This window comes from Peromyscus leucopus, chromosome 14 (genome assembly GCF_004664715.2).
Source record: "Peromyscus leucopus breed LL Stock chromosome 14, UCI_PerLeu_2.1, whole genome shotgun sequence".
Lineage (NCBI taxonomy): Eukaryota > Metazoa > Chordata > Mammalia > Rodentia > Cricetidae > Peromyscus > Peromyscus leucopus.
In genome coordinates, this window is record NC_051075.1 from 78140909 (window position 1) to 78160375 (window position 19467).

Genomic DNA, 19467 nt, shown 5'->3' on the forward strand with positions numbered 1-19467 from the left:
TAGATCGTTGAGAGCCACCTTGTGGTTGCTGGGAATTGAACCCAGGTCCTCTGGAAGAGAGGCAGTGCTCTTAACCACTGAGCCATCTCTCCAGCCCCTCATTTCTTCTTTTCTGTTTTAAGAAGGAAAAATTTTAGGGCAAATTTTAGGTACATAGCTATATTAAGCGGGGAACTGAGAATACCCACGTACACCTATAGCCTACCCTGCTGTGAAGATCTTGCACCTGTAGAGTTGGTGCATCTGTATGAATACATGATTACCACCCAGAGTGCTGATAGAGCTCTCGGCTGTGTTGAATACCATTGTTGTGCAAAAATGGCTTCGCTGTGCTGAGAATCCTTTTTTTCTTTTCTTCCCAAACTCATGGCAGCTATTGACTTTACAGTGTCTCCATAGATATTTGCCTTTTGTAGAATGTTATTGAGATGCAATTATCATTAAAGTCCTTTCAGATTGATTTTGTGTGTTTTTTCTAGACAGGGTCTCACTATGTAGCTCTGGCTGTCCTGGAACACACTATATAGACTAGGCTGGCCTTGAATTTGGAGATCCACCTGCCTTTATTTCTTTAAAAATGTTATTATATCTTGTTTTGTGTATGCTCGTGTGTGTGTGTGTGTGTGTGTGTGTGTGTGTGTGTGTGTGGTGTCAGAGGGTAACTTTCTGGAGTTAATGCTATCTTACCAGCCCTGGATAGGTTTCTTTCAGTTAGTACTGTGCATCTTAGGGTCTTCCAGGCCTTTTTGAGACTTAATGGCTCATTTATTTTTAGTGCCAAATAATGCTCCATTGTTTGAAAATGCCACAGTTGATACATTACCCCAAAGGGCATCTTGGTTGCCTTTGAATTATGACAGTGTGAGTGGAGCCTTTGAAAGCATTTGAATTTTTAACAACTTGAGGAAATATCAGTGAACACCCCAGACTATACAGCAAGGGCATTTAGTTTCTTTCACTTAGGTCAAGTTCATGCACCATTCATACCATGTTCATCCAAGTTCATACTATGTACATGTTATGTCTATATGTTTGTACATGTATCTGTATATGGTGTGTGTCTATACATGCATATATATCTATACACAGTGTATGTCTGTACATGGTATGTGTCTGTACATGGACATATGTCTATATATGATGTTTGTCTATGAATGTATGTGTTTATTTTTCTTTTTGGTTTTTCAAGGTAGGGTTTCTGGCACTGGTTATCCTGGAACTCTATCTGTAGACCAGGTTGGCCTTGAACTCAGAGATCTGACCGCTCCTGCCTCCCAAGTATTGGGATTAAAGGTGTGTGCCAGTACCAGCTCTGGGTTTGTTTTTTTCCTTACTCAGTAGTATTTTCATTCTTTTTCCTTTTCACAGCCCATATATTCTCATAGGTAAGCAGATTGCAGGTGTGGTATTCCACCATAGTATCTTATTGGGGTTGTTTTGAATGAGTTTATTCTGTGAGGTTGATTTTTATTCATATTTTTGAGGACAGTTTTACATGTTTGGTGGTGTGCTAGTATAAAGAATCTGGGGAGTCTGTATTCCACTGGTAATGAGGAAATGAACATTTTTTCCCACCTTCTCTTATCAGATGTTTGCAGTCTCACAGCTAGTTAGTAGTCAATTTAGGACTGGATCCTAGGTCTCTAGACTACATTTACTGCACACATCTGCTTTCATGTGCTACTTTGGTTAATTAAGTATAATTAAGGACTTAAAACATAACTAATATTTCACAAGTTGCTTTGGGTTTATGTCTAAGTAAAAATCATTTAGTGGGAGATGCAGCCTGTGGTATGATATGTGAAGAAAATGTGCTTTGTAGAGACACAGTTGGGGCCGTGTAAGTAACTTAGGAGCCCAGACAAGAACCACAGAGTTGAAACAGTGCTCCACTAATGAACATAGATAGACCATTACTTGTTTGATTTGTAAGGTGACAAAGGTGTGAGTGTCATCTACAGTTTGCCACGGTGTGGTGAGAATTAAAGAGCCTCCTCAGCTTGTCAGACTTAACCTATTTTGGCACCAAGTATCTCCTGTATTCACTCAGTTGTGATGATTTCCTTGATTACCAGAAGTGCCTCTTCGTTGTGGGGAGAAGCTTTTTAAGACCCTGAGTGTTTTAGAATAGTTGGAATGTGAGTAGGGGTTTGCTAGCTGGACAAGGAGAGAGGAGGCATTTGTATCTGAGATTGAGACAGAAATCTAGTGCTTAATATGCAGACTCTCTTATCTGAGACACACTGTCTTTGGGACAGTGAGAAGTGAAGCAACCAGAAAGGCAGGTGGTGATTATGAGATGGACAAAGTAGTTCAGTGTCTACAAGTTCTTGCTGAGTAAACTTGACTACCTGAGTTTACCCTGTAGGTGGATTTTTCTGTCCCTTCTGCCAGCTCCCAAATCACAAGATGGAGACTTATTATTAATTATAAAAACTCAGCCCAGCTTAGATAGCTTAGGCTTGTTCCTAACTATCTCATATAACTTAAATTAACCCATATTTTTAATTGATCTATGTTCTACCACATGGCTTTTACCTCTGTCCCATTTTGTGTGTCTGACTTGTTCCAAGTCTTTCTGGCATCTGTGGCTCCTGGCGACCCTGCCCTTCCTCTTCCCAGAGTTCTCTCTGACTCTCCCACTTATACTTCTTGCCTTGCTAATTGTCATTTAGCTTTTTATTAAGCCAATCAGAAAACACCTTGGCAAAGACACATCTTTGCATTGTACAAAAATATCATCCCACAGCAAATTCCCTGGGTACCAGATATACCAGAGCAGTCAGTCATGAAGAAAATTGCCTTGGGCAGGACAACTTAGGGGCATGACTAGGCTAAAGGTGTTTCCTTTTATTTTTTTTTTTTTCTTTGTTTTTTAAAAATTGCATTTTGGGCTGGAGAGTTGGGGTAGTGGTTAAGAGCACTGGCTGCTCTTCTAGTGGATCTGGGTTTGGTGCTCATCATCCACAGCTCACAACAGTTAGTAACTCCAATTCCAGAGGATCTGACACGCTCTTCTGGCTTCCATGGGCACTGCACCCACATGGTGCACAGACCTACATTCAGAGAAAACACCCATACATATAAAAGTTTTTTTTAAGATTTATTTATTTTATTTTATGTGTATGGGTATTTTGCCTGCATGCATATATATGCTCACCATATGCATGCCTGGTGCCATGGACCCCCTGGAACTGGAGTTACAGACAGTTGTGAATTGCCATGTAGGTGCTGGGAATTGAACCCGGGTCCTCTAGAGGAGCAGCCAGTGCTCCTGACCACTGAGTCATTTCTCCAGCCCCTAAAACAAAGTTTTGTGTTTGTATCATAATACTCATCTGGTGGTAAGAGGATAGCTGATGGGAGGGAGTTCTGGGGATTGAACTCTGGTTGTCAGTCTTGATGGCTACCCCTCTTGTCAGCTGAGCCATATCCGTAGCTCTCATTTGCATGTATCTCTCACCCCCTTTCTTTCTGACAGGGTCTCCCTATGTAACTAGCTGGCCTGGAACTCACTATGCAGTCCAGGCTGGTTTTGAACTCACAATAGCCTGCCTCTTGCATCTGCCTTCCTAGTGCTGGGATTAAGATCGAGTTGGAAAGAGAAGAACTGGAATTTGGGCTAGCTGAGAAGCAGCTCCTGAGTGAGAGGTGTTTCCCAGAGAAGGCTGCTGTTCCCTTGGTAGATCTTAGTAAAGTGACTTTGTGCTGCTGCAGATTGGTCACAGATGGAGCTGCTCGCTCTGCATTATGTATTTTGTAGTGTATGCATATGTGTATGCTTATGTGACAGTTTAAGTATTTGTATTTTTAAAAACTTTATAAAAATGGGGAAAAACTGGTACAATTATAGGAAACATGAGTCTTGCTGATAATCAGTTGAATCAAAGTTGAAAAGAGTTGACTCTCAAAGATAGTATACAAGTTGTGTGAAGTATGCAGAGTTTGAGTATGCAAAGTCAGGGAGGGTTTGTAGTGTTAGCTTTCTTGCTGACTGGTGCCCTCTGTGTCATTTCTTTTCCCCCATCCAGGTATGAAGCTTGAATAGATTCTTTTTTTTTTTTTTTTCATTTTCCTTTTTTTTTTTTTTTTTTTTTTTTTTTTTTTTTTTGGTTTTTCGAGACAGGGTTTCTCTGTGTAGCTTTGCGCCTTTCCTGGAACTCGCTTTGGAGACCAGGCTGGCCTCGAACTCACAGAGATCCGCCTGGCTCTGCCTCCCGAGTGCTGGGATTAAAGGCGTGCGCCACCACCGCCCGGCCTCATTTTCCTTTATTAAGAAATTTTCTACTCTACACACCACACACAGATCCCACCTCCTCCTACCCCCCAGCCCTCTCTCCCAAGCCACCCCACATCCCCACATCCCCCAAATCAAGGTCTCCCATGGGGAGTCAGCAGAGCCCAGCACACTGAGCCTAGGCAGGTCCAAGCCCCTCCCCACTGCACCAAGGCTGCACAAGGTGTCACACCACAGGCACCTGATTCCCAAAAGCCTGCCCATGACCCTCTGCCTGGGTGCCCCCCAAACAGTTCAAGCCAAACAACCATCTTCTGCATCCAGAGGGCCTAGTCCAGTCCATGGGCTCCACAACCACTAGTCTACAGTTCATGGGCTTCCGCTTGTGTGGCCGTTCATCTCTGCACGTCGTCCCATCAACACATGTCATTTTTTGATCAGAGCATCTAACAATCTAGAGGTGGCTCAGCAGTTCACAGTATCTGCTATTCTTTCAGGGGACCTGGGTTTGATTCCCAGGCTCACAACCATCCATAACTCTACTTCCAGGGGAGTCCACACCTTTTTTGGTGGTGGGGATGGGGAGGGGTTTCGAGACAGGGTTTCTCTGTGTAGCTTTGGATCCTGTCCTGGCATTCCCTCTGTAGATCAGGCTGGCCTGGAACTCACAGAGATCCACCTTCTGCCTCCACGCCTTTTTATGACCTCCACAGGTACCAGATACACAGGTGGTGAACATACACATATACAGCCAAAATACTCATATATGTAAAATAAATCTTTAAAAAATCACCCTATTATACATTTTCTGAACTATATAGTGTTGGATTTTTTATTTATTTATTTATTTTTTGGTTTTTCGAGACAGGGTTTCTCTGTGTAGCTTTGTGCCTTTCCTGGAACTCACTTGGTAGCCCAGGCTGGCCTTGAACTCACAGAGATCCACCTGGCTCTGCCTCCCGAGTGCTGGGATTAAAGGTGTGCACCACCGCCCGGCTTGGATAATTTTTAATGATCTATTCTTATTTGTATGTAGAAAAGGTTCTCTGGAAAAGTAGCAAGTGCCCCTAACCACAGAGTCATCTCTCCAGACCCATAGTGTGTTTCCCATTCTAAACTTCTACATAGATACACTGTAAATATACCCACTACCTAGAAACATTTTGAATAGTTTCTAAGTCAACATATCCCAGTGGCTTTCTAGTTTGCAGTGTTTTTTAATTGGAAGCTAAAAGTTGTAACATGACCCTGAGTTGTGTAACTAGTATTTGCCCTTGTGACCTTTAGAGTGTACCCTCATAAGTGCCTTCTTTGTCCTCTTGTCAGGAGTACAAGTATTCTTCTCCCAGGGGTCCAGTTCCTTAGGTGAGACTACCAGAGAGGTTTAACAAGCTGTGAAGTAGGAACCACTCAGTCTTACCTCACTTGATTTCCTTCCTTCTTATTACTCAGCACACTGTCTATTGTATGAATGCAGGAACTTGGTATGTTTGGTCTGTTTAATTCTCTTCTCCCTTTTGGCATGTGGTGAGTAAACGTACAATGCCAGTTGAATGAAGAGATGGCCGAAGTGAAAACTCCTCGGCGTTCAGTTGCAAATTCAGGGTTTTTAACTCTGCGATGCAGCTTCGATCATCTGGAATCTTCTAATTTTTTTCCCCTTGTGGTCATCAGTTTACTCAACAAGTAATTTTTGTCCCTGCTTCTGAGGTAGTAGGCGCTATTTGGACCTAACAGCCCTGCTTAAATACGGCTTTAGTCTGGTGGGAAGCTGCCCTGTGAGTGATGGGATGTACTAGGACAGCTCTGGTCCCTAAAAATGCTCTAGAAGAGCTTCCGGGAACAGAGCTGAGTGCAGTGCCCCGCAGTGGTGGACACTCTGTACGTGTCTGCCTTCTTTTGCTCCTGTTCATCCTTATGTCTTACCTTCTTCCCTCTACATTTGGATTTCATCTGCCTGGTTACAGTTCGTTTGTTCCTTCTGCCAACAGGGAATGTTACTTCAAGTTTTCACGACAAGCATCACTACACAAACATTCTTTGACCTATTTTTGTGTCTCATCTGTCAGCTGAGAAGCCAGTGCCAAATAATTTTCTGAAGTGGTCAGATTAGTTTACTACTGCTTCCAGAAAAAGACAGAAGGGATTTTTCTCCTTACCTGTTGTTATCATTGCTAGAGTTAGATTTATACATTGTAGATAGTCTAGTGGGTGGAACACTGTTGTTCACACCAGGAATTTTGCTACTTTCACTAGGTAAGATAATGACCCTGGGATATAAAACATACTTTAAAAAATGCGTATGTAGTGATGAAATTAGCTGGAATTTGTTATAAATTAATCAAATATAAAGCTAATTTAGGTTCAATTAGAAAGGTTGGACTATGGACAAAGATTAAAGCATTGTCAAGAATTTAATTTATTTGCTTTTCTGTGATTATATGAGAATATACTACTGTTAGCAAATATAGCTCAATATTTAAGAAATTAGGTCATAAGTTATGAAAGTCATTCTCAAATGTTTTTTGGGGAAAGTACATACTTACATACAAGTTTCTATTTATTATTAAAAATAATCGATGACCTGGTAGTGGTGGCAACAGCAGCACATGCTTTTAATCCCAGTACTTGGGAGGCAGAGGCAGGAGGATCTCTGAGTTCAAGGACAACCAGGGCTACACAGAGAAACCCTGTCTTTAAAAAAAAAAAACACACCCCTCCAAAAAACTTGATAATCCTTCATCCTACCATATGGATATTTTTGTTTGGGGAGATGCTAGGGTTTACACATGCTGAAAGTATACATTCTGTTGAGAACATCACACTAGCCCCCTCCCCACACTGTGTAGCTTGTGACCACTGTTAGCTTGCTCTCTAAATCTCTTCTCTATGCTGCTGTGTACTATGGTTTCACACCATAATTTTTAAACTCTAATTTTCCTGCCATTAAAAATGAAGTAGGTACTGCGTATTGGTGGCACACACCTTTAATGCCAGCACTCAGGAGACAGGCAGGTGCATCTCTGAATTGGAGGCCAGGGTTCACAGAACAAGTTCCAAGACAGCCAGGGCTATAGAGAAACCCTGTCTTGGGGAGAAAAATGAAATAGGCTAGATGTAGTCATTCAGGCTTGTGGTACCAGAACTCTGGAGGCTAAGGCATGAGAATCAAGATTTTTAGGTCAACTGGGCTACATAGTGAGACCTTATCTCAGGGGAAACAAAAAATGGAAGTTGGGCCGGGCGGTGGTGGCACACGCCTTTAATCCCAGCACTCGGGAGGCAGAGCCAGGTGAATCTCTGTGAGTTCGAGGCCAGCCTGGGCTACCAAGTGAGTCCAGGAAAGGCGCAAAGCTACACAGAGAAACCCTGTCTCGAAAAAAAAAAAAAAAAATGGAAGTTGGGCATAGTGGCTCATGCCTGTAACCCCAGCAAATTAGAAGGCTGAAGCAGGAGGATTTATGTGAGTTTACGGCCAGTTTGGTCTATATGGGTAAGTTCCAGGCCAGCCTCGGTTACAAAGTGAAATTATGTCTCAAACCAACATCAGTAACTAAACTTCCACAAAAAAACTATTCCACCAAAAAAAATGAAAACATGAGTTTTGAACTGTTAATGATAGTTCATCTTGTAGCATAATTTACTTAGCCAAGTTCCTTTTTTAAATGCTTAGTTTTGTTTCTTTTCTTTTCTTTTTTCTGGTTTCCTAACTATAAATAACACTTGAGTAAGGTTGAAAGCATGATGTCTTACCCCTGTAGGAAAGGACTTCCTCCATTCTGCAGAGTGGACTGCCTAGATAAGATTCATAGTTCCTTCTTTGGTACTTAAGACAACTGCAATTAATAGTTTGAGTTATTTCTCTCTTCAGCTGTAAGGAGAATTCCAGAAGGCCCCAGATCACATCTTCTGGAGCAGCACTAGCCACAAAGTAGATCTGAAAGATCTGCCGGAGAATTAATTCCGTGTACAGTAGACTGGTTTATTATATATAGGCTGTCCTGCTACAGCCTGTGCAGAAGCTCTTAGCCTTTTCTCTAGCATTGTTGACTGAGTCTGTACTGGGTGAAGAAAAAAATCCCACAAGGTTGCAGCATTGAAAGTGGCAGGATTTGTGATAGCAAGCCCTTCCCTCCTTTCAGTGTCTTCTGAACTGTCCCTGGAAGGATCAGGCATAGAGAGGAAGTGACTTGGGTGAAGCCTGTGTGGCAGAACTTCCCGTGTGATGCAGCTTGTTTCCTCACCATCCTGCCAGGGCTTAAGGGCAGATATGCCACTCAAGACACTGGGATTGTCACTGTCCTCCCTGCCTAGAGAGGTGGCCTTGAAATGAGTAATATACAGTGTTCTGCCTGCATGTATCCCTGCAGGCCAGAAGATCTCATTACAGATGGTTGTGAACCACCATGTGGTTGCTGGGAACTGAACTCAGGACCTTTGGAAGAGCAAGCAGTGCTCTTAACCTCTGAGCCATCTTTCCAGCCCCGAAATGAGTAATTTTTAAAGTAGTCTCTATTCATGAAAAGGGAATTTGGGGCATGAATATGCATTAGGTACTGTAGGTGTAGCACAGTGGCAGAAAATTAATCTAACATAGGCCTGGGTTCAGTTCTGAGCACTAAGGGAAATAGCATACAAAGTTTGTTTCATACCTAGAAGAAATATTGCTCAATGGGAGAACATTTGCCTAGCATGGCTGAAACTGTAGGTTTGATTTCTAGCACTGCAAAAAGAAATGTTTATGACGGAATTGATTTAATAGTTGTTTACATTTGATTATTTTAAATGCTCTCCTAATACTCTATGAAGGTCTGGAGAAGAGTCTCATTCTTGTTCTGCAGTTGAGCAAAGGAGTTCAGCCAGGAGGTCCTTAGGAGAAGCCAAGGACTTTGACTTGTGGTCCAGGACTCTTTGTATTATAATCAGCCATGAGGAGTAGATAGATACATGATCAGCCAATCTTCCTTCTCTGCCTTCCCCTACCCCTCCTTTTCTTTCCTGGTATGATTATGCAGATCTTGATTCTTTTCTTTGGATTATAGTGTACACAGCCAGGTACAAATGGAAATCAATAAGATTGCCTTGAGTCTTCAGCTCCCTGCTTAGGGACAAGTCAAGTAAGTTGATTTGATATGGAAGAGTTAAAGGGGTATTGTATCTTAACATTAGATTTATTTATTTTGAGACAGTGTCTCACCACGTAGCTTTATTTGGTCTGGAACTCACTATGTAGACCAGGCTGGCCACAAACTCAGAGATTCACTTGCCTCCTGACTGCAGAGGTTAAAGATGTGCACCACCACACTCAGTCCTAGTCTGCTTACCCTTACACTGATAAAAGGAAACGAGTTCTAGAAAAGAGGACAGAATTATTCCGGTTATACAATAAGTTGATGCAGGACACAAAGGTACAGTTTAGATCAGACTAGAACATAGCATGCATGGCCTTGTATAGAGCAGTCATCTGTCTTGTTTATGCCATTGTATTTACTGGGTAGCCAGGGGAGGAATATTCTATGCAGTGGAATTTTGTTTTATAAGACCAGAGTAAGAAATAGCATATTCATCTTATTTCTGACTTGTCTTCAGGCTTCAGATGTTAGCTGTAATATTGTCTGCGTCCACCAGGTGGCAGAACTGCTGTACTTAAATGTTCCTTTTGCTTCTATGTGAGTCTTAGGGATAACGTCTTTAATAATAATAAAAGGAGATGCCATGGTATTTATCATACTCTATTGTGCTAGGAATTGAACCCAGAACCTTATGTACACTAGGCATAGCACTCTATTTAGTAACATCTCCAATCCATTATTACATTCTTTAAAAATGTTTGGCACGCTCACTTTGAGCTATGAGAGAAGTTGCTGACAGGTTTCCTTTGCAGCACCTGCTGCCACTGCAAATCTTGACCGTATTTTTTAAGCTCCATAAGCTTTGTCCTCAGTCTGCCTCATGGTGTCAGCCTACCACTCTTGATAGAATATTCAGGATTGGGCTTTCTGAATCTCTGCAGTGTCTTGGGAGGGGAGGGGAAGGGTGAATTAAGGTTACCATAGCAGTTTTCAGCTGCATACTTTCTCTTTTGCTGTTGAATTTGAAACTCTTACTACTCATACTAAGGACATTGTTTCATTGGATTCAAAACATTAGTATAGAAACAAATCTTAACACCAGGCATTTTCTTCTCTTACTTGCTCTTCTATCAAATTCCTTCAATCATGGCTGTTTTCAGGCTACATCAAAATAAGTGAATACCCCAGCCCCTAAAAAGCCATGGATGAATATAGTTTATGTTTTACAATCACAGAGGTGCATATCTGTAACCACACAACTAATATTAGATGGCTTTTCATGTTTGTGTTGATAGTAACTGTCAAGTAAACAATAATTGCACTGTGCTATGGTTGCTTTATTTTAGAGCAGGATGAGTCCACCCACTGGCTGATTCTAGTGCTTCTGACCTGAGGGTTAGTGTCAGTGTGGCAATCAAAGGCAGCCTCTTCTCTCAAGAGTGAGCAGGATGCCTGGGGAAGGCTAGTAGTCTGTGCCCACAGCAGGGAATTGTGCCATGTTTGCTTAACAGTTCTGTCCTGGTTCCCCCAGTGAGCCTCTGCACAGGACTCTACTCTCACACTGAGATGAGCTCTCTGTAAGCTTTGGACAGAATCAAGATAATTGACTGAGACACAGAAGTATTGGAGAGGACCTGGTGCCATACGCCTTCAATCCCAGCCCTCAGGAGGCAGAGGCAGGTGGATCTCTGAGTTCCAGGCCTGCCTGGTCTATGGAGGGAGTTCTAGGACAACCAGGGCTACACAGAGAAAACCTGTCTCAAAAAACAAACAAACAAATCATTTTGACAGCCAGAACTGTTACACAGACAAACTGTCTCCAAAAAAAAAAAAAAGTATTGGAGAAGTCCTCTGAGCCCTTGTCTTTTGGAGTGTAGGGAAACTTGTTTCTCTTGTTGCATTTCATCTCCTTTAAGCACCTGTTATTGTTTGTTTTTATGAGAGCAGAGTTGACTTTCTTAGATGGAAAGCTTATTTTCACTTAAGTTAACCCTGAGGGAATTTTTGAATCATGCAAACCTCCTGTTTCATCACTTTGTCTGCTGTCCTGTGCAGAATGGGGTGGGTGTAGTTGTCCATCTCTCAGAACATCAGAGAGGAGTAAGGACCAGGTAGGGTAGGAGAGCATAAAGAAATGAGGCCTGTCAAAAGTAGTATTTGTACAATTAGCTCTGTCTAGAGAACATTTGAAGAAAAGAATAGATGCCCGCCCATGGGCTGTGTTCTCAGTTAGGTGACCTGACTTTGCTAGGGAAAGTTGATACTTGGTATTAAGAGCAAAATCACAATTGGGATCTCTGAGTTTGAGGCCAGCCTGGTTTACATAGTAAGTTCCAGGACAGCCAGGACTACATAGAGAGAGACCATCACAAATAAATAAACAAATAAATAAATAACCATCACGAACAAACAAATAAAATAAGAAGAAAGAAAAAAGTCAACAAGGCAAAAGCAGTTTTGACTGTGTCTATTTTTTTAATGGGCTGTATAGAGAGAGGAAGGCTTGAGTGAAGCAGAAAGTAGGTTGGTTTACTGGTAAGAGCACAGAGAGGCAGAATAGTTAACCCCAGAGCGTTTCAGTTGGGTGAACAAGAAAGCAGAGGGACTTCATTCTCGTGGTAGTTAGCACTGGAAATTTGGCTGCTCACTAGACGCACTACCTTGCACAGCTCCATTTTCATTTTAATTTTGGGTGTGTATGTTTTACACTCTTGCAAGTGTGGAGGTCAGAGGATGACTTGCTACGGTTGATTCTCTACTCCTACCATGTGGACCCAGGGACCACCTCACCAAGCCCCTATTTTAGCTTTTCTGGGGGGGGGGGGGGGGAGGTGTTCAGACAGGGTTTTAGCACTAGCTGTCCTGGAATTCACTCTGTAGACCAGGATGGCCTTGAACTCACAGAGATCCGCTTGCCTTTGCCTCCTGAGTGCTAGGATTAAAGGTATATGCCACCACTGCCTGCCTCTTACTTTAATTTTTTAAAGCCCAGCTTTTTGGGCACCACTCCTGGAGGTAAGTCCAAATGGTAGTAACCTATAATTTTTATGAAATGCTAGGAACACAGAAGTTGCTAAAGAAGCATTAAAGTAACATATTGTGGGGTTAGACACTGCTATAGAGCTGTTGCCAAAAGTTGAAGGCCAGCCTCGACCCTGTTGCAAGCAAGCACTATCAGTAGAGGCAGAGCTTTGTGAGCACACCTGACTTAGGCTGCATTTACCTTTTGGAACAGATACCACTGGCATTAACTTAGCAAACTGTCTCAGCTTTTTTGGATTTCGAGGCTAATGGTTAGAAATGTGTACAGACTGGCGCAGAGCAGACTCTTTGGGTGTCAAGGCTCCACACGTTAACTTAGTCATCACAAGCTCCAGAGCACTGGCAGATACACCAAGATGACTGTCTTAAAGTGACTGTGAGAGCTGGCTTTACCAGAGGCAGTTTAATCTATGTAGTGAGAGATACTGTCTCAGACAAACAAAAAAGAGGAGCTGTAATGGGGTATTTTAAATTTTTATGTTTAAATTACAAAGTTTTTATTGAATGTGTGGATGTGTGGGTGTGTGTGGTGTGTGTTCCATGTATGTGGGGGTTACAGCAGAGGCCAGAAGAGGGAACCGGATCCCTACTGTCCCCAAGTTGGAGTTATAGTTGTTAGCCATCTGGGTGCTGAGAATCAAACTCAGTTCCTCTGGAAGAGTAGCTGGTACTGTTAACTACTGAGCTGTCTCTTCAGCCTATACTATTTCCTTTTACACTAAATAAGTTTTTAAATCCTGGGAGATGCAAGTAGAAGCAGAAAATTTGTATAGTCTCACCCTGTGGAAATAGGTTAATATTTGTGTATATTCATTTGGTTTTTTTCTCTGGGAGATTTAGATCCACACTAGGGTCGTATTCTGTAATGCTGTCTTTCATTTCCACTTGAACATGATAGGTTCTGAAGGAGACGCGTCGGCTCTGGTAAGTATAGTCTTGCTGTACTCAGGCCGCTCACTGGTGTCCTCTGTGTTTCAGTGGATGAGTACATCGCTATCGCCAAAGAGAAGCATGGGTACAACATGGAGCAGGTAACCGCATGTCTGCCCCGGACCCTCGGTGCTTTCTTCTGTGTGTCAGTGTCTCACTGGGTGGGCACACGGTAGGGATTGCCAGCTAACTCATTTTTTCATTGGAGTGTAGGATTGGTTTCTCGTCCTGGTTGTATAATGTCTTATATCTGGTTGTATAATGATGTATGATCCTATGCTCAGACTTGTTGCTTACAGTATCCAGTAGAAACTGACTGGGTAATTTGAGGTAGTCAGCTAGAGTTCTCAATTGAGCTGGACTTCCAGCTTTTCTTTCCCATTGCAGGCACTTTTATGTGGTGGGATAAATGATAGTGACCTTTGGAAATGGTTTGCCTTCTAGCTGTTCTCAGACATAGTGGTTTTGTCTTGGGCTATTTGCTGTTCCCTCCCCGTCTTAGAATAAGGAGCATCTCCAGCCCATTTCCAGACTAGAGTCATAAGATAGCTTCAGGTGAACATACTAGAGTCTAACATGGGTGGGGGACCACACAGACTGGCTTCTAGAGCTAGTTTCTCAGTGAGCACAAACAACATATAACAAGTTAGCAACAGTGTACGCTACAGAGGAGTTGGAGGCGCCTGTGGTATAGCTGGGGCACATTTGGTCCAAAGACTTAAAGCTTCGATATTCTGCCCCCACAGAAAGGTGATGATAGCTGTCCACACCTGTAGCTCGGCTTTAAGCACCTGCACATGTCTTCCGGCAGCAGCTTGCATGTAGCTTGTAGGAACTAGGGCCCACAAAAACATACCCTGTCTTCCATGTTGAAAATCTGTGAAAATGAACACTTGTTCTCTGACATATGGCTGGTTACTGTTGTGATCACATAGGTCAGGCAGAGGCCAGCGGCCATGGTCTGAACCTCCTCTGCTGTTATGCTCCTCTCCCAGCTGAAGTGGTTTGAGGAAGTAAAAGGGCCAGTGCCCTCACCGTCTTGCTCTCTTCACTGTTCTTTTCTGAGAGGCAGACATTAAAGATTAAGACAGCGAAAGGAACAAAGAAAGATGCTGTATATGTCCAGGGAAAGAAATAGACTCAGAAAAGATGTAAGAAATCACACCTTAGGTTGATCCTTGGCACACACACAGATCACAACTATAAAAAATGGCACAAACAGCACCACAGAGGAAGTGAGCATCTGATCGCCCTTGCTAATGCATGATTAAATCCAGATGTCCAGTTTCTGACAGAAACCACAAAGCATACATCAAAGTAGGAAAGTATGGCCACTGGATGCAAAGCCTCCTGTGGGTTTTCCTGGGGAAACTTGTCTTTTCACCCCAGTTAAAGCAGCAATGGCAGAGCAAAGCCACAGTTCCCACCCAGCCTAGTGTAGTGAGCCAATGAGCTTGCTGGGTTCCGTTCAGGAGCGTGGACTTGCTGGTTTCATTTCTGTTGCAGTGATAATATATCTTGACAGAAACCAACTGAGGAGGGAAAGCTTTTATTTTAGCTCAAAATTCTAGGTAACAGTCCATCATGTAGAGAAGTCAAGGTAGGAACTTTAAACAGCTAGTCACATCTTATTTACAGTAAGGATCAGACAGAAATGAACATGTGCATACTCATCTTGCTTGCTTGATGGTTTATGCTCAGCTGGATTCCTCCACTCAGGACCCCTGCTTAGGGAATGGCACTGCCCACAGTGTGCTTGGTTATCCCACATCAGGAAACTAAATTAAGACAATCCCTCACAGACAAGCCATAGGCTAACCCAGTGTAGAAAAATCTCTCATTGAGATTCTCTTCTCAGATGAGTCTAGATTGTGTCAAGTTGACATTTAAAACTAAACATCATAACAGGTGATTCAAAGACAGTTGCATCACTGAAAAGCCCACCTCAGCATGAGTGACAACTCATGAAAGCTGCATTGCTGGAGCTCCCTGCATACTAACTACCCAGGCAGCTTGACAGGTCACAGTCCGCTCTCCTTTGTATTCCTTATTGTGTACATAACCTGGAATAAGGAACGGAGATGCTTGTGAATCTTGTAACTTACAGGAACTTCCTGAAATTTCTAAGTTTTATTTACTTCTTGAATCTCAAGGAGGCTTCCTCTAGGATAGAACTTTCAATTTTGAGAAATTGATACACAAGAAAATTAAACCTACAGAAACTGTTCCTCAAAAAGACCTGATGTCAAATCTGTTTTACACACACACACACACACACACACACACACACACGCACACACGCACACACGCACACACGCACACAGCGCTGGTGCTGGGGACAATCCTAGAACCGTGAACATGGTAGGCAAATGCTCCATTACTGAACTGCATCCCCACTACTTACCTATCTTTAAAATGTTCAAAAAGGCCATTTTGAATAGGCAGATTAATGAATTTGAACATAGGGCAATTTGTTTTATTGTTTGTGGTACTGGAGGGTGAAGGATCAGGACATCCTGCATGCTAAAGTAGTATTCCAAGAAAACTTTAATTTACTGAGTTTGAAGGACATCCTCAAGGAGAACAATGTAAGTATTTGGAAACTTCAGGAGATGATGGAGAGAGATTTTTGAAGGGGGGGGGGTTAGAACCTCCTGGAGTTGATAAGTCATCTGAAGACAACTCAATATACTTGAAAATAAACTCACCCACACATAGATTCAGTATGAAACACTCTAAAGCCAAAGATGCAAGGAAAAAGCCATTGGTGACAAGCAAGGATCACCAGTAAGGTTATCAGATTTGTCATCAGGAATTTTGGAGTCCCAGAGACAATGGTCTGATGTATTTGAAGTGGTAAGAGAAAAACAAAACCTTTCAACCAAGAATGATCTGTTTAAGTTGGATAGCTATTCCACTCAGTGGAAGGAGCTCAGGCCTAGCATACACAGGATCCTGGGTTCACTCAGGCAGGGGTACAGAAAAAAAGGAAAGAGGAAGAAGAATTCTATACCTGTCAGAACTTGTCCTTTAGAAACAAAAGTGTGCTGGTGAGATGGCTCAGTGGAGAAAGGGTACTTGTCACCAGGTCTAATGTCCAGAGTCCGTTTCTAGACCACATGCTGGAAGGAAAAAACCCACTCCTGCCAGTTGTCCTCTGTCATCCACATGCATTCTTTGACATGTATGCACATATGTACACATATGTAAAGCCAGTATCAATGTTAATACCTTAGTGTTTATAACTCTGCAGTTTTCCATGTAGCCTAAGTGATTCATTGAAAACAAAGTTAGCTTCCCTTTTTTTGACATGATATAGAAAGATAGAATTCTGTGATTTCTACAATGGAAAGGGATGGGATGGCTGTAAAAGAAGCTCAATTTTTGTATTTTGTTGAAACTATACTTACATAAATTCAAATCCAAATCTCACAACTTTAAAATGTTTAATGTGATCCCTGTGGCAACCAAAAGGAATACTAGAAACCTGTGGTCCCAGCACTTGGGAGACCAAGTCAGAAGGATTGAGAGTTTGAAGCAAGCACAGACTTCGTAGGGAGACTATCTTGAAGGACAAACACTAGTTTTCCACTTTCTTGAGGCCCTCACTCAGAGTAGCCAGAATCCTAGGCAGTTGGTTGCTGGGTCTTGGAACAGAGGAGTTGGAGGGAAGAGAGCTGCTATTGAGCAGGCAATGTTTATTTCATAAGATGATGAGTCTTGGGCACGGATATTATACAGCATTGTGCATGTGCTCAGTACCATTGAGCTGTCTGCTGGAAGCTTAAAATGATAGACTAGATGTTGCATGCATCTTATCACAGAAACTGGGATGGGGCTGATGCCTGTAACTTCACAGTGTGTATGAGGCAGGCGTTTTCTCACCTATCTGCTTTAAACATGCTGATCTCACTTCCGTTTTAATGTTTCATTTATTTGTTTGTTCTAAAATTTCGCCAATAACATTTTTCTAGGCTCTTGGGATGCTCTTTTGGCATAAGCATAATATTGAAAAATCATTGGCCGATTTGCCCAACTTCACCCCCTTTCCAGATGAGTGGACTGTAGAAGATAAAGTCTTATTTGAACAAGCCTTTAGTTTTCATGGAAAAACTTTTCACAGAATCCAGCAAATGGTAAGCAGGTTTTTTTTGTTCTGCTTTGTTTTTGCTTTTTATATCTTCCAGTATATGTGAGAGAAAGTTATCATCAACTTGAGACATCTCATTTGTTTGTTTGTTTATTTGTCTTAAGTGTGTGGGTGTTTTTGCTTGCATGTATGTTGACTTACCCATTTGTGTGTCTGGTGCTCACCGAGACCAGAAGAGGGCATCAGATCCCTGGAACAGGAATTACAAACACTTGTGAGCTGACATCTGGGATCTGGGAATTGAACCCAGGGCCTTTTGGAAGAGCAGCCAGTTCTTAACCACTGAGCTACCTCTCCAGCCCCCAAGTATCCCCTTTTGAATAAAGTTCCTTCTAAACTGCTTTTAGCAAAACTGCTCTGTGGCTCACCGGTTTCCAGTACAGAGTGAAGCATTCTCTCCTCAGATCTTATAGTCTGTACCTACATGCAGGTTACACCAACAGAAAGGATCTTTGATGATTGCTTTTGAAGACATATTTCAAATCCTTGTCTGTCTGCGGAAGGTTTGCTTATGTTTTGCTCTTTAGAAAACTACTGATAGACTCCAGGTTCAAGTTTACTTGCACAAATTGTTAAAATGAATTTGTGAAAGTTCAACCTGGAGCTGGAAAAGATGGCTCAGTGGTTAAGAGAGTTTCCAGAACCCACTTCAGCCAAGCGTTCTGACATTTAACTGGGGCTTGCTAGCTTAAAGTGGCTGGGTGTGGTAGTGCACCCCTTTAGGCTGCATTTGAAGGCAGAGGCAGATGGAGCCTGATTTACACAGAGACTCAAAATCAAAAAAGAAAGAAAGAAAATGCAAAACAAACTAATTGTAGTTCTGACTCTGTTATGGATTTTTCATTTTTCATGCTGGATAGATGCATAAAATATTTGATATTGAAACCATAAAATCCGATGTGAAGCTCCACAACCTCAGTTTTGAATGGCTGCTCTGGACTGCATAGAAATTCATTGAGTTGTATGGTCTTTGAGTCTGATTCATTGCAGTGTGGGATGTTTTTCAGTTGCAACTTTTTTATAATAAAGCATAAGACAAATTTTAAAAAAGGAAAATGCATTTTGTGAGAACTTTTTCCCCTTTCCATACATTTTATTTTATGGGTTTTTTGTTTTTGTTTTTGTCTTTGTTTTTCCAAGACAAGGTTTCTCTGTAGCTCTGACTGTCCTGGAACTGCCTATGTAGACTGGCCTCGAACTCAGAGGTCCACCTGCCTCTGCCTCCTGAGTGCTGGGATTAAAGCTGTGCACCACCACCGCCCGGCTTCCATACATTTTAGAGTATAGGAGAATGATCCTTATGAAATATGTCTTAAGCACATTTGATTAGTAAACACTAGCTTCACATCTGCATCAACCTGTTTTTTGCATTTAGCTTCCTGATAAATCCATAGCAAGTCTGGTGAAGTTTTACTACTCTTGGAAGAAAACAAGAACTAAAACCAGTGTGATGGATCGTCATGCTCGGAAACAAAAACGGGAGAGGGAAGAGAGGTGCGTGTGCTGCTAGGGCTGTCGTGAGACTGGATTCTCAGCGCTGTGGGCACAGAGAGGGGAGCTGGAGTGGCAGGCTTCCAGCTCCGAAAAGCCTCCATAGATCTAGTCCGCCCGCAGTCAGTGAACTTGAACGTGTTCCTTCCATCCCCTTCAGGGTGACACCTCCTAATGAAAAGGGACTTTGTTGTTGTCTCAAGGGTCAGAATTTAGTGAGGATGATAACAGAAAAGTCAGTTGACATGTGTTTGTGTTTAGCTTTCTTTACAAAGAAGAAAAACAGTGTAGGTTTTCCTATCAGTTACTTACTTTGTTGCTATAACAGAAACAGCTCAAGGAAGAAGAGGGCAGTCATGGTGGCTGGAGCTCCAGGCAGCTCACCACACCGCATCTGACTCAGAAAGCAGAGTGAGAGAGAGGAGGCTTGTTAGTTAGCCCACGGATGGTGTCACCATAGTTACAGTGCGTAGTTTCACCTCAGCTAACCTGATCTAGAGTATCCCTCATAAGCATGCCTAGGAGCTTGTCTCCTGGGTATTCTC

At 42.4% G+C, this 19467-nt stretch overlaps 1 protein-coding gene across 2 annotated transcripts in view; it reads left to right on the forward strand.

Annotated features, from left to right (window-relative positions):
- Positions 1–19467, forward strand: part of Rcor1 (REST corepressor 1) — an 84532-nt gene that overhangs the window by 47750 nt on the left and 17315 nt on the right. For both annotated transcript variants that reach the window (XR_003736084.2, XM_028883778.2), the window contains exons 4-6: positions 13330–13382; positions 17256–17417; positions 18807–18925. Coding sequence is in view for 1 of the 2 variants with exons in the window: in XM_028883778.2 (XP_028739611.1) it covers positions 13330–13382; positions 17256–17417; positions 18807–18925 (334 nt within the window). In the remaining variant the exon portion in view is untranslated. The remainder of the gene's footprint in view (positions 1–13329; positions 13383–17255; positions 17418–18806; positions 18926–19467) is intronic.